The sequence below is a fragment of the Saccopteryx bilineata genome, chromosome 1 (assembly GCF_036850765.1).
Source record: "Saccopteryx bilineata isolate mSacBil1 chromosome 1, mSacBil1_pri_phased_curated, whole genome shotgun sequence".
Classification (NCBI taxonomy): Eukaryota; Metazoa; Chordata; class Mammalia; order Chiroptera; family Emballonuridae; genus Saccopteryx; species Saccopteryx bilineata.
The window spans coordinates 9133073-9148703 of record NC_089490.1 but is presented as its reverse complement, the minus strand read 5'-3'; the positions used below and the strand labels follow the sequence as shown (position 1 = coordinate 9148703).

At 38.8% G+C, this 15631-nt stretch overlaps 1 protein-coding gene across 1 annotated transcript in view; it reads right to left on the bottom strand.

The window, feature by feature from the left end:
• Positions 1-15631, bottom strand: part of LOC136324412 (uncharacterized) — a 79925-nt gene that overhangs the window by 16136 nt on the left and 48158 nt on the right. The window contains exons 16-19 of the mRNA XM_066257280.1: positions 5391-5411; positions 2954-2974; positions 434-454; positions 29-49 (exon numbers count right to left, since the gene is read on the bottom strand). Of these exons, the coding sequence (XP_066113377.1) occupies positions 29-49; positions 434-454; positions 2954-2974; positions 5391-5411 (84 nt within the window). The remainder of the gene's footprint in view (positions 1-28; positions 50-433; positions 455-2953; positions 2975-5390; positions 5412-15631) is intronic.

The window sequence follows — 15631 nt, the reverse complement described above, 5'->3', positions numbered from 1 at the left end:
GACCAGGGAGGAGGCTAAGGGCACTTACCTAGCTTGGGTTCACTCTCGGCTGAAAAAGAAAAGGAAGAAATATACCACTCATTCTAAGTGAAGACACAATATCAGGTAAAGAAGAACACACAATGCGTCCCCTTTCCTAGATCACAGTGGAGCTCACACTGACTCAGATCTGTGAAGGTCGGAACCATCGGGTTCCAAGAGGACCTGTCACTTCAGAGGCAGTGCTGTGTCCTCCCCTGTCCCCTGTGCCCCAGACACTAAGTCAGGAAGTAAAAGGATGATGGGGTTAGGTGAGACATTTTGGAATGTGCCACTCTAAGCATTCCCCTGTCACATTTTTCATATAAAGAATTTTTCACACATGAGACAGAAACTTAAGCAGTGAATGGAGGCATACAGTAGAGGCATCTATCTAGATAAAGTCTAATTTTACCTTTATTTTTCTCAATTTTATCTGAAAAAAAGAAAAAGTCAATGTCAATTTATGATTAAGAACCACAAAGAGAATTCAAATTTACTGATGAAGTTTAATTTAAAATAAACTGACTGCATTTCACAACAACCACCAACACAACAGATCACAAATGCCCACCCCAAACACACCCTACACTCGGGATCAGAGGTCATTATTGCCCACAGGTGTTCAATAGTACAGAAAATTATGGAAAATGAGGTTAATTTAGTAAAATAATAGAAAAATTTAAAAATATTGTTTTTGCTTTTTAATTTATAAACAAATCTTTTTTGAAGAGATTTTATTTGTTAATATTATAGAGAAAATAAATGGGAAGCAGGAGGGAAGCATGTGGACTCATAGCTGCTTCACTGTAGCTGTAGCTGCTGCCCTGTGTGCTGTGTCCGGGCAAGTCCAGGGTCGAAATGGCCACCTCAGTGTTCCAGGTCCACGCTCTGTCCACGGGGCCACCATAGGCTATGGTAAAGTTATTTTTGGTCTCTCCTTGTATAAGTAAATGCAGGGTTAGTTCTTATGTGCGTCTATTCACAATGTTTTTCTCAAACTATTAACTCTCAATATTATTGAATTAAGTGTCTGTTTTAAGTCGGGCCTGAATGAAACTAAATAAATCAGATGAAGAAATAACAATGAGGGATGTTCTGAATCAAATGACCCAAGCTGTTCTTGGAGAAAACTTACAAGCAAAATATATATTTAAAACTACCTACACTTGTAGATATGCTACTGATAAAATTATATTGACAAAAAATCTTTGACTCCTTGATTGCAACACGACAAGTGGATGGCTCGTAATGGGAGAAACTGAACAACATGTGAACACGGGGAAACAGAGCTGGAAGACCAAGACACTGAGACAAAGGCAGGTGGTCCCTGAGAGAGAAGACAGGGGATGAGGAACAGGTGAGGGAAGGACAGGGGAGTTATTGGTACTGACCTGTCTCCTGTTCACTCTCAGGAGAAAGGGAAATTGAAGAAATAAACAAATCATTCCAAGTGAAAACAGAGTGTCTTGGATGAGGAAGAAGAGAAATCGAATTCCTTTTGTAGGTCACTCTGGAGCACACACTGACACATATTTACAAAAGTAGTAACAACGAGATTCCAAAGGACACGTCGCCCATTGGAGGTAATGATGTTTCACCTTCCCTGTCCCCTGTGCACAAGAAACCAGATCAGGAAATAAAGTGATGAGGGTGTTAGGACAGAAATTCTGGGATGTGCAACACTAAGTGTTCCCTGTCACTGGGCTATCAACTTTTTCCGATAAAAACACATGTATTCACACAGGAGCTAGGGACTTCACCAGCGATGAGGAGTGAACAAGAGAGACACACATCTCCACAAAACAGGTTTTGCTATACTCGTCACATGACACCTGCTCTGTACATTGGAGGGATGCATTCCTAAAGACCATTCGTAAGGAAAAAATATGACTGTAACCAGGATTACAAGAAAACAATATTAAGCTTTGAATGATTAATTTTCTTTTTTATGAGACATCATGATCAATTATTTTCTCATACCCTTCACATAAAAGGTGCAGATCAGAGATGTATCACTTTTCCACATGCCCTAAGACCCTTCATTGTTCTGTAAGTTGTTTAATGTTAAGTGCTGTTGTCATTTGGTGCTGGTTTCAACAATAAAGCTGAAGAATAAAAAATGGGCATGGTTCAAATGATGTGGAGATGTTTTCTCTAAATCTATGCACTCTAGTTGACCAAGGTCACCCTGTTAAATTTAATGGTCTAAAATAATCCCCCCCAAAATGAGCACGGGTGGATACTTTTAAAGGACCGAAAAACTTTGTAAAATATTTAGAGATCTTGGAACACCTGGGTCATATGATCAAGGACAGTGGAAGAGGGACGCCCCCCTCTCTCACACCTGACCAGTGAATGATACAAGGTATTCGTTGTGACACAGGCTTTGAGGAGACAATGGACAGAGACACTGAATTCTGAAAGTTTCGAGTCATTTTTTTTGAAGGGTTTGGGAAGTATTAATTGCATAATAATCAGCCCTTAAACTTGGAACACTTCATGTAGGTGGTGACTTTGAATATTTTCTGGAAATACATACATAATCATTCATATATTTTCTCATTAATATAAACCAATAATATATGTGTATATTAAGAATCATGTATCCATCAGCTTAACACACTTCACCTCACCAATGTCTCAATAGAACTGTGACAATTTACTGCAAGACAGAACAGACATTGTCTATGGGGAAATAATTGTGTAAAATGACAAAAGGAGAAATGAGAAAGGATGGAAGGTAAGAAACAGAATACAGACAGAGCTACAAATGGAAGAAATGCTGTCTCAGATGGGGGCTGAGGACGGTGGACATCCAGGAGGAGCACAGGCCAACAGTGGACATTTGGATAAATAGGCCGGAAGGTCTAGGAGAGAAATAAACCAGAAGATTTCAAGGGGATCAAGAGTAAAGGAATATCAGTAATTTTACCTATTCTTTCTTTAACAAGTCCTGAAAAAGAGAAAAAAGAAAAGGCCAATGTCAATTTTATGGGAAACAACCAACAGATAATTGAAGTTTACTGTTAAATTAAAATTTAAAATTAGTTTAATTTTAGTCGAAGACACAAAGTACATGTCAAATCACGCATGCCCACCCCAAACACACACCTACACACGGGCTCAGAGCTCACTACTCTCCACAGATGTTCTACAGTAATAAAGAAGTGGAGAGGGAATTACTTTAATAAAATAATTTAAAATTATTAAAATATGAATTTTGTTGTGTAATTAGAATTTTTTAAAATAATTTTTTATTTGTTAACATTACATAGAGAAGGGGTGAGAGGCAGGAGGGAAGCGTGTGGACTCAGAGCTGCTTCACTGTAGCTGTAGCTGCTGCCCCGTGTGCCGTGTCCGGGCAAGTCCACGGTCATACTGGCAACCTCAGTGTTCCAGGTCCACTCTCTGTCCATAGGGCCACCACAGGCTAGGCTGAAAGTATTCTTGGTCTATTTGAAATATTCATGTTTCTGTTACTCTGTTTGTTACCTTTGTATGGCCATTTCATGCTTTTAAACACATTAGTGAGTCTCACTGCTGCAGCAGTGACATGGTGCAGAGTGGCCACCACACTGTGGAAGGAGCACTGACACACAGCTCCTCCCAGTGACACAGGGTCAGGGGTCTGGGGGCTGCATCCTACTTGTTTTTGTCTACAGATAGATTTTTAACCACACTCTATCTGTTTTATCTGATCCTGAATGAAGAATATCTAAATACTCATGGCTGCCTAATTTAATAGAGAGAAAAAACTGGGATTCTCTGACGGAGATACTGTTTCTCATTGGATTTTACTGTGCCTTTCACTTAACCTAGAAATGAAGTCCAAGCACACATACATGAGACAGGTTTCCTAAAAACTGCAAATAAGATCCAGCTAAGGCGAACACCTGCTAATGTTGTTTTGCGACATGACAAGTCTCATCTATTCCATGAATAAAGAATATACCTTGAAATTCCATCCCACTGAAGTCATCACTGCAATTTAAAAAATACCATGTGATATGTAGAGACATAAAGGTTTAAAATAAATAAAAGGGAGACAGAAGGATATGTGACTGGGTTGGTGACCACATTGCCATTTACAGAAGAGGTGTTATACAATTCTGCATTTGCCACCTGCGGAATATTTTTACCAAGATCACCCCAATAAATTCAGTAAAATGATAAAAAACTATTTCAAATAGTGTAATAAAGTATATCTATTGAACTATGTAAAAATTTTAAAATATTTATTCTGATATTTTTAAATAAAATTATTCTTGGCCCTGGCCGGTTGGCTCAGCAGTAGAGCGTCGGCCTGGCGTGCGGAGGACCCGGGTTCGATTCCCGGCCAGGGCACACAGGAGAGGCACCCATTTGCTTCTCCACCCCTCTGCTGCGCTTTCCACTCTGTCTCTCTCTTCCCCTCCCGCAGCCAAGGCTCCATTGGAGCAAAGATGGCCCGGGCGCTGGGGATGGCTCTGTGGCCTTTGCCTCAGGCACTAGAGTGGCTCTGGTCGCGACATGGCAAAGCCCAGGATGGGCAGAGCATCGCCCCCTAGTGGGCAGAGCAGCGCCCCTGGTGGGCGTGCCGGGTGGATCCCGGTAGGGCACATGCGGGAGTCTGTCTGACTGTCTCTCCCTGTTTCCAGCTTCAGAAAAATGAAAAAAAAAAAAGAAAAATAAATAAATAAATAAATAAAAATAATAATAAAATTATTCTTGATCCCTATTAACGCTATGTGGACCACTATAAGATATGTGTCATATTTAAAATGGTCTTTAAATGTATGTATGTGTGTGTGTGTATAATACACATTATATATGTATGTATATATATGTATGTATTTCATTCTAACTGCTGTACCTTCATTGTACAATGTTGCTACAACCACTGTACAACAGTTACTGAAAGCCTGCTCTCATAGGTCAATACAGGATTATGTTTTTAAGTGCATCTATTCACAAAATTCTTGTCCAGCTATTTGCTCTCAATTTTATTGTATCTGAGTTTCTGTTTTAACTTAGGCCTGAATGAAGCTAAGTGAATCAGATGAAGGGAAAAAAATGACAGTGAGGAAGTTTCTGAATAAAATGACCTTACTTTCCTTGGTGAAAAATTATACTCAGAAACTTTAAAAGTACCTATATTTCCAGATATCTTTTTCATAAAATACATCTGACAGAACGGCTCTGTCTCCTTGATTGCAACAGCAAGGTAAATGCTGGGGTAACAATGGGAGAAGTGAAAAAAACAAATGAAGATGACTAATCAGGGTTGAATGGCCAAGACACTGAGACAAAGGCAGATGGTCACTGAGAGAGAAGACAGGGAATGAGGAACAGGTGAGGGAAGGACAAGGGAGGAGGTTAGCAGTACTTACCTCTCCTCAGTTTACTCTCATCTGTAAAGAAAGTTGAAGAAATAAGGAACATATTTCATGTAAAATACAATATTGATAAGAAAGTAAACAGAAATGGACCCAACCCTTCATACTTCACTGCCAAGTACACATTGACCCACATTTGTGGGTTTTAAAAAACTTCATCTTTAGGAGTCAATACTGTTTTTCCTCCCATATCCCTTGTGCACAATCTAGTAAATCAGAAAATTAAACCATGAGGGAGTTACGTCAGATATTCTGGGATGTGCAACCCTAAGCTTTCCCCTGTCACTGGATGATCACCTTTTCAGTTTAAATTACAGACATTCACTGACAAGACAGGGACTTAACCAGCTGTGGGAAGCGTACAATAGAGGTGCCCATCTTACCAAAACAGTTTTCTTGCACTAGTCATATGACACCTGCTCTGTACATTAAAGGGATATATACATAAAGACCAACACCATGTGGAAGAATATAATTGTACTTGTTAGAAAAAGACAATATTAAGCATAAATGGTTAAATTTATTTTTCTTAAACATGTGGTCAATAATTATTCTTGCACCCTTCACATAAAAAGTGCAAATCAGAGATGTATCACTATACCCATGTGCCTTAAGACACTTCATTATTCCATAAATTGTTTAAATACTATTTATTTGCTTATGGTATCACCATAATGTCAAAAAATAAAAACCTGGCACGGTTATATATTTTTGAAGGCAGAAAAAATTATGTAATATATTTAGATACTTTTGGACATCTGAGTCATATAATCAAGGACAGTGGAAGAGGGATGGTCCACTCTCTTACATCTGACCTGTGAATGACATATTGATCATGACACAGGGTTTGAAAAGGCAATGATCAGAGGTACTTTACGAAGAAAGTTTGGAGTCCTTTCTCTCAAGGGTTTGGAGAAGTAACAACTGAATACTAACGGGTCCTCAAACTTGGAATGCTTTAGAGAGGTCTTAAGTTTGAATATTTTTCAGAAATATATGCATATAAATTCATATATATACATGCTAATGTAAACCTATAATATATGTATATGTAAGAAATCATGTGTCTGTCAGCTTGATACCCTTCATCTCACCAATGTCTTAATAGAACTGTGACAATGAACTGCAAGGCAGAAGCAGCCTATGTTTACAGAGAAATAAATGTGTAAAATGAGAAATGACGGAATGGGAAGGAATGTAAAATAAGAGACAGGAATGAACAGAGTTCTAAATGGGAAAAGCCCTGCCTCAAGAAGGTGGGACCAGGGGAGACAGTAGACTCCTAGGAGCAGGCCGGCCAAAGGACAGCATTGGATAAAAAGGCTGGAAATATCACAGGGTGAAATACCCCGGATGTTTTTAAGTGGATGAAGAGTAAAGAATATCAGTAATTTTACCAAATGCTTTTTAAATTTTTCTGAAAAAAAAAGAATGTCAATGCCAATTTCTTGGAAACAACCCACAAAGATAATTGAAATTTACTGATTAATTCTAATTTAAAATGAACCCAACCACCTTTCAGATGAACACAGAAACACAGGTCATATCACACATGGCCCCACAATCACACACCTGCACACTGGCTCAGAGCTCACTATTGTCCACAGGTATTCCACAGCAAATAAAAAGGTGGAAAATGGAGTTAATTTATTTTATTTGCTTATATATTTATTTTAGTGAAGTGAGAAAGAAAAAAACAGAGAGAAAAGGGGGGTGGAGCAGGGAACATCTAATCCCATAGGTGCCTTGACCAGACAAGCCCAAGTTTTCCAACTGGCGACTTAAGCGTTCCAGCTAGGCAGTTTATTCACTGTGCTACCTCAGGTCAGGCATTTTAACTTTACTTATCTATTTATTTTGGAGTCAATTTGGTAAAACAATATAAAAAATTTAAAAATATTAGTTTTGATGTTTAATTTATAAAATAATTGGTTTTTTTCAAAGAAGAATTTATTTACTAGTATTACTGAGAGAAGAAATGGGAGGCAGGAGTGCAGTGTGTGGATGGACAGTTGTTTCACTTTAGCTGTAGCTGCTGCCCTGTGTGCCGTGTCTGGCAAGACCAGGGTCAAACTGGTGACATCAGTGTTCCAGGTCCATGCTCTGTCCACGGGGCCACCACAGGCAGTATTTGAAATATTCATCTTTCTGTTATTACATTTGTTAGCTTTAGTATGGTTATTGGATGCTTTAATACAATCATTGGATACTTTAAACACATTAGTGAATCTCACTGCTGCGGCAGCGACATCGTGCAAAGTGGCCACCACACTGTGGAAGGAGCACTGACATCCAGCTCATTCCAGTGACACAGGGTCAGGGGTCTGGGTTGTGCGTCCTCCATGTTTTTGTCCACAGATTGATTATTAACTACAGTGTATTTGAGTTTCTGTTATAACTCATTTCTGAGTGAGGAATATCTTGATATTCTCATGGATGCTGAATTCAGGACAGAGACAGGATTGGGATCGTCTGTCAGAGATTCTGTTTCTCACTGGACCTTATGGTGTCTTTCCCTTAACATAGAAAAAAAATCTAAGTACACATGTATGAGACAGGTTTAATAAACACTGTAAAGAAGAGGTTGTGAAAGCCATACACCTGCTAATTGTTGGCCAAGTCTCATCTATTTCATAAATAAAGAATATATCTTGGAGGTGATGTCAGAGAAATGGTGCCATGAGGGATGCTCCTGATATCTCTCCTTAAAATTTCAACAAACTCAACAACTAAAGATAGAGAAAAAAGTCTCAGGAGAATCTGAAATATATACACACCAGACAAAGGTATGATTGAGTAAAAAGTTGGCTGAATTGACTCTGAAGGAAATAAGATGGAGATCAGGGTATTTCTCTCTCCTCACTGATCTGAGGAAGGAGTGCTTTCCTCTGAAGCTGAGTGAAGCGGAGGGTTTGAGGCAGAGGGAGGAAGCTGGGTGAGGGTGGATGATCAAGCAGAAGGAAGAACACGCCAGCTCTGCCTGAGATCATGGATGCGGGGCGAGCACGGGCAGCAGGCTCAGACAAAGGTTACCGGTTCAGGGTGTGCACGGGAGCTGGTGCTGGCGCCAGCAGCTTTGTGTGCTCCTGGTTCTGTGGTCACAGGTGGTGTGAGAATGGCTCCACTTGGCACCACTGGTGTGGGCACACATGCAGCTTGCAGGGCTTAACCTGAGATTATCAGTGATAGGCATCTATGTGGGCTGTTGCCAGCATCTTTGGGCATTCCCAGCTCCACAGCCACCAGCATGGGACGTGCACACAGGCCAAGGTCCTTCTGCCTGAGACTGCCTGGGAGGAGCACCCTCATGGGGCTGATGCAGGCTTTTGAGTGCATTCCTGGCTTTGACTGAGACCACAGGCACTGTGTGCCTGAGTGGGTAGGTGCTGGCGTCTCTGTGCATTGCAGAGGTCATGGGGGCTGGGCACGCACGTGGCTTACTGTGGGTTATCAATCACTGCATAAGAGTGAAACGTCTGGAGATTAGACCCACGGAGCACTGAGACATGCTAGACACACCTCGGAACCCTTAGAAAGGTGTTTGATCAACAATTTGCTCCCATCCCTTCCTGCTCTAGCTGGCAACTCTGGTTGGCACAGCCTTACACAGAACTGTGTTTTGAGTGGTGCTGGAGGAAGGACCTGGCTGCTCTTAGAGCCTCTAGCTCTGCAAGCAGTGGCTGGGTAACTTCACAGCTAAGTCCCCAGGCTGCTAGCTCAGGGAGAGAGACGGGGGGAGAGGCACCTGGAAAACTGAGAAGCCCATTGTCAGAGCCTCCAAGCCCTAATGAACCCCGCCTAGCAACAGCAAACCTCTGCCCAAGAGCCCCATGGGGGAAAACCTGTAGTACAGTGCTACCTGCTTAAAAAATAAAAAGCTGCATCTCAAAACCAGGAAAAATTACATTTCTATATCTTTTTTCTTTTCATTTTGGTCATTTTATCTTCTTTCCTTTTCCTTTTGAACTGCATAATCCATAGTTGTTACAATTATCATTGTTGTTTTTCATGAGGGTTTCATTTCAAAAACATTTACTTTTTTATTTTTTTTGGCTCGTTTGATCATCATTTATCATCAAATTATTTTATTTTGATTCATATATTTCTCTGTGGCATTTAGCATGTTTTTAACTTTGTTATTTATGTCTTTTGTCATTTTTCTCAGTTCCTGCCTCTTGTTCTCTGTAGTTTTAGTTCCAGTTATCATTACAGAATTTGCACTTTTCCACTATATCTTTTCAATTTTTATTTTATTTTTAATTATCTCTTATTAGCATTATTAAAAATACCACTCTAGAATGCCATTAATGAAAAAGAAATAATATATTATTGATACGAAAGACAGAGATGTAGCTGAGATAGATGATAAAAAATCTCTAGAAAAAAATTTTAATTACTCAGAAACCTTGGAGTTAAATGACAGAAAATTCAAAGTTGAAGTCTTAAAGATACTCAGGGAAATACAAGAAAGCACGGAAAGGCAATTTAGAGAGCTCAAAATACAATTTAGTGAACAAAAAGAATACTTCACCAAGGAAATTGAAAGTATAAAAAGGAACCAAACAGAGATGAAAAACTCAATACATGAACTGTAAAACGAGGTAAAAAGCTTAGCTAATAGAATCAGGCCAGATAGAAGAGAGAATTAGTGACATAAAAGACAGGCAACTAGAAATACTACAGAGAGAAGAGGAGAGAGACTCACAAATTTAAAAATGTAAGAAAATTCTACAGGAATTGTCTGACTCCATCAGAAAGAGCAACATAAGAATAATGGATATATCAGAAGGAGAAGAGAGAGAAAATGGAATGGAGAACATAATCAAACAAATAATTGATGAGAACTTCTCAAGTCTTTGAAAAGAACTAAAGTTTCAAATTCAAGAAGCAAACAGAACATTGAGTTATCTTAACCCTAACAAACCTACTCCATGGCACATCACAATGAAATTGGCACAAACCAACGACAAAGAAAAAATTATCAAGGCAGCCAGGGAAAAGATGAATACAACATATAAAAGAAGGCCCATTAGTCTGTAATCAGATTTCTCAGCAGAAACTCTACAAGCCAGAAGGGAGTGACCCCAATATTTAAAGTACTGAAAGAGAGAAACTCCCAGCCAAGAATACTATATCTATCAAAGCTATCCCTCAAATATGAAGGGGAAATAAAAATTCGCAGATACAGAGAAGTTGAGAAAATTTAACACCCAAAACCCCCACTTCAGGAAATACTAAAGGGGATTACAAAGAACAAAACAAAACAAAATCACAAGTAAAACTCCAAACAAGATCACAGTAAAAACAAGATTAATATGTGACTACAAAAACAAAAGTTGGGAGAGGACAAAGATTAATAATAGCAAAGAAGGATGGAGTGCAGAAGCACTCGAGATAATGTACTACAATGAATATGATATATATCATTTTTATAACCTAATTGTAACTACCCCTGAAAAAAAAACCACTACAGAAAGACATGGCTTAAAAAAAGAAGAAACAGAGAAAAGAGGTACAGAATCCAACCAAACAAAATCAAATGACAGAAAAACAAAAGACAAGAACCAAACAAGATATAGAGCTATCAGAAAGCAATATATAAAATGGCAATAGAAAACCTGCAAGTGTCAATAATTATATTAAATGTAAATGGATTGAACTCACCAATAAAAAGACACAGAGTAGCAGAGAGGATCAAAAAAGAAAATCCAACAGTATGCTGCCTTCAAAAAACACCTAAGTTACAAGGATAAACCAAATTTAAAGTGAAGGATTGAAAAATGATTCTCCAAGCAAATAATATCCAAAGAGAAGCAGGTGTAGCCATACTCACCTAACAATGTTGAAGACAAGACAGCAAAGGTAATCAGAGACAAAGATGGTCATTTCATAACAATCAAGAAGACATTGAATCAAGAAGACATAACATATCTTAATATATATGCACTAAACCAAAGAGTGCCAAAGTATATAAGACATCTACTAACAGATCTAAAAATAAAAACTGACAAATTACAATCATACTTGAAAACCTCAATACACTGCTGATGGCTCTAGATCATTCATCCAAATAGAAAATCAATAAAAATATTGACCTTAAATGAAACACTAGAATATTTGGATATGATAGACATCTACATGATATTTCATCCCAAAAGTCAGAGTATACATTTTTCTCCAGTGTACATGGACCATTCTCAAGAACTGACCATAAGTTTGGCCACAAAATGAAAATCAACAAATTCAGAAAGATTGAAATTGTACCAAGCATCTTCTGTGACCATAAGCATATGAAACTAGAATTCAACTGCAAAAAAGAAGTAAACAAACCCACAAAAATGTAGAAATTAAACAACACACTTCTAAAAAATGAGTTGGTCAAAAAAGAAAAAAGCAGAGATCAAGATATATATAGAGACAAATAAAAATGACAACACAACAGATCAGAATCTTTGGGATGCAGTAATAAGAGGGAAGTTCATATCACTACAGGCCTATATGAACAAACAAGAGAGAGCCCAAGTAAACAACTTTATATCACACCTTAAGGAACTAGAAAAAGAATAATAAAGACAACCCAAAACCAGCAAAAGAAAGGAAATAATAAAAATCAGAGCAGAAATAAATAAAGTAGAGAACAAAAAAAGTATTTAAAAAATCAATAAAACAAAGAATTGGTTCTTTGAAATGTTCAACAAAATTGACAAACCCTTGGAAAGATTCACTAGGGAAAAAAAAAGGACTCATATAAACAAAATCCAAAATCAAAGAGGAGAAATCACCACAGATATCATAGATATACAAAGAATTATCATAGAATACTATGAAAAACTATATGCCACCAAATTTAACAATCTAGAAGAAAGGGATAAATTCCTAGAACAATATAATCTTCCTAGACTGAGTCATAAAGAAGCAGAAAGCCTAAACAGACCCATAAGCAGGGAGGAAATAGAAACAACTATCAAAAACCTCCTAAAACATATAAGTCAGGGCCAGACGGCTACTCTAGTGAATTCTATCAAACATTAAAAGATTTGGTTTCTATTCTACTCAAAGTATTCCAAAAAATTGAAGAAGAAGCAACACTTCCAAACACATTTAATGAGGCCAACGTAACCCTCATACCAAAACCTGGCAAGGGCAATACAAAAAAAAGAAAACTACAGACCAATATCTCTAATGAATACAGATGCTAAAATCCTAAACAAAATACTAGCAAATCGAATACAACAACATATTAAGAAAATAATTCATTATGATCAAATGGGATTCATCCTAGAGTCACAAGGATGGTTCAACATAGTAAAACAGTTTACTAAATACACCACATCAACAAAACAAAGAACAAAAACCATATTATTCTATCAATAGATGCAGAAAAGGCATTCGATAAAATACAATATCATTTTATGTTTATAACACTCAACAAAATAGGTATAAAAAAATCTCTATGTAATAAAGGCCATTTATGATAAACCATCAGCTAACATCATATCAAATAGCAAAACCCAGAAAACTTTCCTCTAAATTCAGGAACAAGACAAGGCTGCCCACTCTTCACTCTTATTCAACGTAGTGCTCAAAGTTCTAGGCAGAGCAATCAGACAAGGAAAAAAAAAGGCATTCATATTGGGGAAAAAGAAGTAAAGGTTTCACTTTTTTCAGATGATATAATCCTATACAAGGAAAACTCCAAAGACTCCACAAAAAGACTCATAGAAACAATAAACCAATACATTAATGTCACAGGATACAAAATTCATATACAGAAGTTTATTGCTTTCTTTTATGTGAACAATGAAACTCCAGAAAATGAACTCAAAAAAATAATCTCTTCTATGGTTACAACAACAAGAAAAAATACCTAGGAATAAACATAACAAAGGATGTAAAGGACCTATATAATGAAAACTAAAAAGGATCATTAAAGGAAATAAAAAAAGACACAATGAAATAGAAAAATATTTCTTGTTCTTATATAGGAAGAATAAATATAGTTAAAATGACCATATCGGGCCCTGGCCGGTTGGCTCAGCGGTAGAGGGTCGGCCTGGCGTGCGGGGGACCCGGGTTCGATTCCCAGCCAGGGCACATAGAAGAAGTGCCCATTTGCTTCTCCACCCCCAACCCCTCCATCCTCTCTGTCTCTCTCTTCCCCTCCCGCAGCCAAGGCTCCATTGGAGCAAGGATGGCCCGGGCGCTGGGGATGGCTCCTTGGCCTCTGCCCCAGGCGCTAGAGTGGCTCTGGTCACGGCAGAGTGACGCCCCAGAGGGGCAGAGCATCGCCCCCTGGTGGGCAGAGCGTCGCCCCTGGTGGACATACCAGGTGGATCCCGGTGGGGCGCATGCGGGAGTCTGTCTGACTGTCTCTCCCCGTTTCCAGCTTCAGAAAAAATACAAAAAAAAAAAAATGACCATATCGGCCCTGGCCAGTTTGCTTAGTGCTAGAGCGTCGGCCTGGCGTGCAGGGGTCCTGGTTTTGATTCCTGGCCAGGGAACACAGGAGAAGCACCCCATCTGCTTCTCCACCCCTCCCCCTCTCCTTCCTCTCTGTCTCTCTCTTCCCCTCCCGCAGCGAGGCTCCATTGGAGCAAAGATGGCCCGGGCGCTGGGGATGGCTCCTTGGCCTCTGCCCCAGGCACTAGAGTGGCTCTGGTTGCAAAAGAGCAATGCCCCAGAGGGGCAAAGCATCACCCCCTGGTGGGCAGAGCATCACCCCCTGGTGGGCATGCCAGGTGGATGCCGGTTGGGCGCATGCAGGAGTCTGTCTGACTGTCTCTCCCCGTTTCCAGCTTCAGAAAAAAAAAATGACCATATCAGCCAAAGCAATATACAAATTTAATGAAATTCCCATCAAGATTCAATGTCATTTAAAAAAAATGGAACAAAAAATCTTCAGGTTTATATGGAACCATAAAAACTCCCGAAGAGCCAAAGAAATTCTAAGGAAAAAGAACAAAGCTGGGAGGCATTACAATATCTGACTTCAAATTATATTGCATAGTCAAGATAATCAAAACAGCATGGTATTGGCAGAAAAATAGACACTCAGACTAATGGAACAGAATAGAGAGCCCAGAAATAAAACCACATATGTATGGTCAGATCATCTTTCATAAGAGCCAAAAACACACAATGGAGAAAAGAAACCCTCTTCAATAAATGGTGCTGAGAAAACTGGAGAGCCATATGCAAAAGAATGAAACTGGACTACTGTTTGTCCCCTTGGACCCAAATTAATTCAAAATGGATCAAAGTCCTAAAAATAAAACCTGAAACAATAAAATACATAGAAGAAAATATAGGTACTAAACTCATGGACCTTGGCCATAGAGAACACTTCAAAGGCAAGGGAAGTGAAGGCAAAGATAAATGAATTGGGCTACATCAGACTAAGAAGCTTTTGCACAGAAAGAGAAACTGACCACAAAACAAACAGCCAAATAATGGGAGATGATATTTTTAGACAACAGCTGAAATAAAGGCCTAATATCCAAAATATACAAAGAACTCACAAAATTCAACAAAAAAAAAGCAAACAATCCAATAAAATAGTAGGAAAAGGATATGAACAGACACTTCTCCCAGGAAGAAATACCAATGGCCAACAGATACATGAAAAGATGCTCATCTTCAGTATCTACTAGAGAAATGCAAATCAAAACTCCAATGAGATACTACCTCACACCTGTTAGATTCACTATTATCAACAAGACAGGTAATAACAAGTGCTGGAGAGGCTGTGGAGAAAAAGGAAACTTCAGGTACCGTTGGTGGGAATGAAAGTAGTACAACCATTATGAAAGAAAGTATAGTAGTTCCTCAAAAAGTTAAGAATAGAGCTACCATATCACCCAGCAATTCCTCTACAGGGTATATACCCCCCAAATTCAAAATCATTGGTACGTAAAGCCACATGCAGCCCCATGTTCATTGCAGCACTGTTCACAGTGGGCAAGACATGGAAACAACCAAAAAGCCCTTCAATAGAAGACTGGATAAAGAATGTGTGGCACACTATGGAATACTACTCGGCCATAAGAAATGATGACTTTGGATCATTTACAAACAAAATGGTGGGATCTTGATAATATTATACGGAGTGAAATAAGTAAGTCAGAAAAAACCGAGAACTACATGATTCCATACATTGTTGGGACATAAAAAGGAGACTAAGAGACATGGACAAGAGTGTGGTGGTTACCAGGCGTGGGGGAAGGAGGACGCTGGAG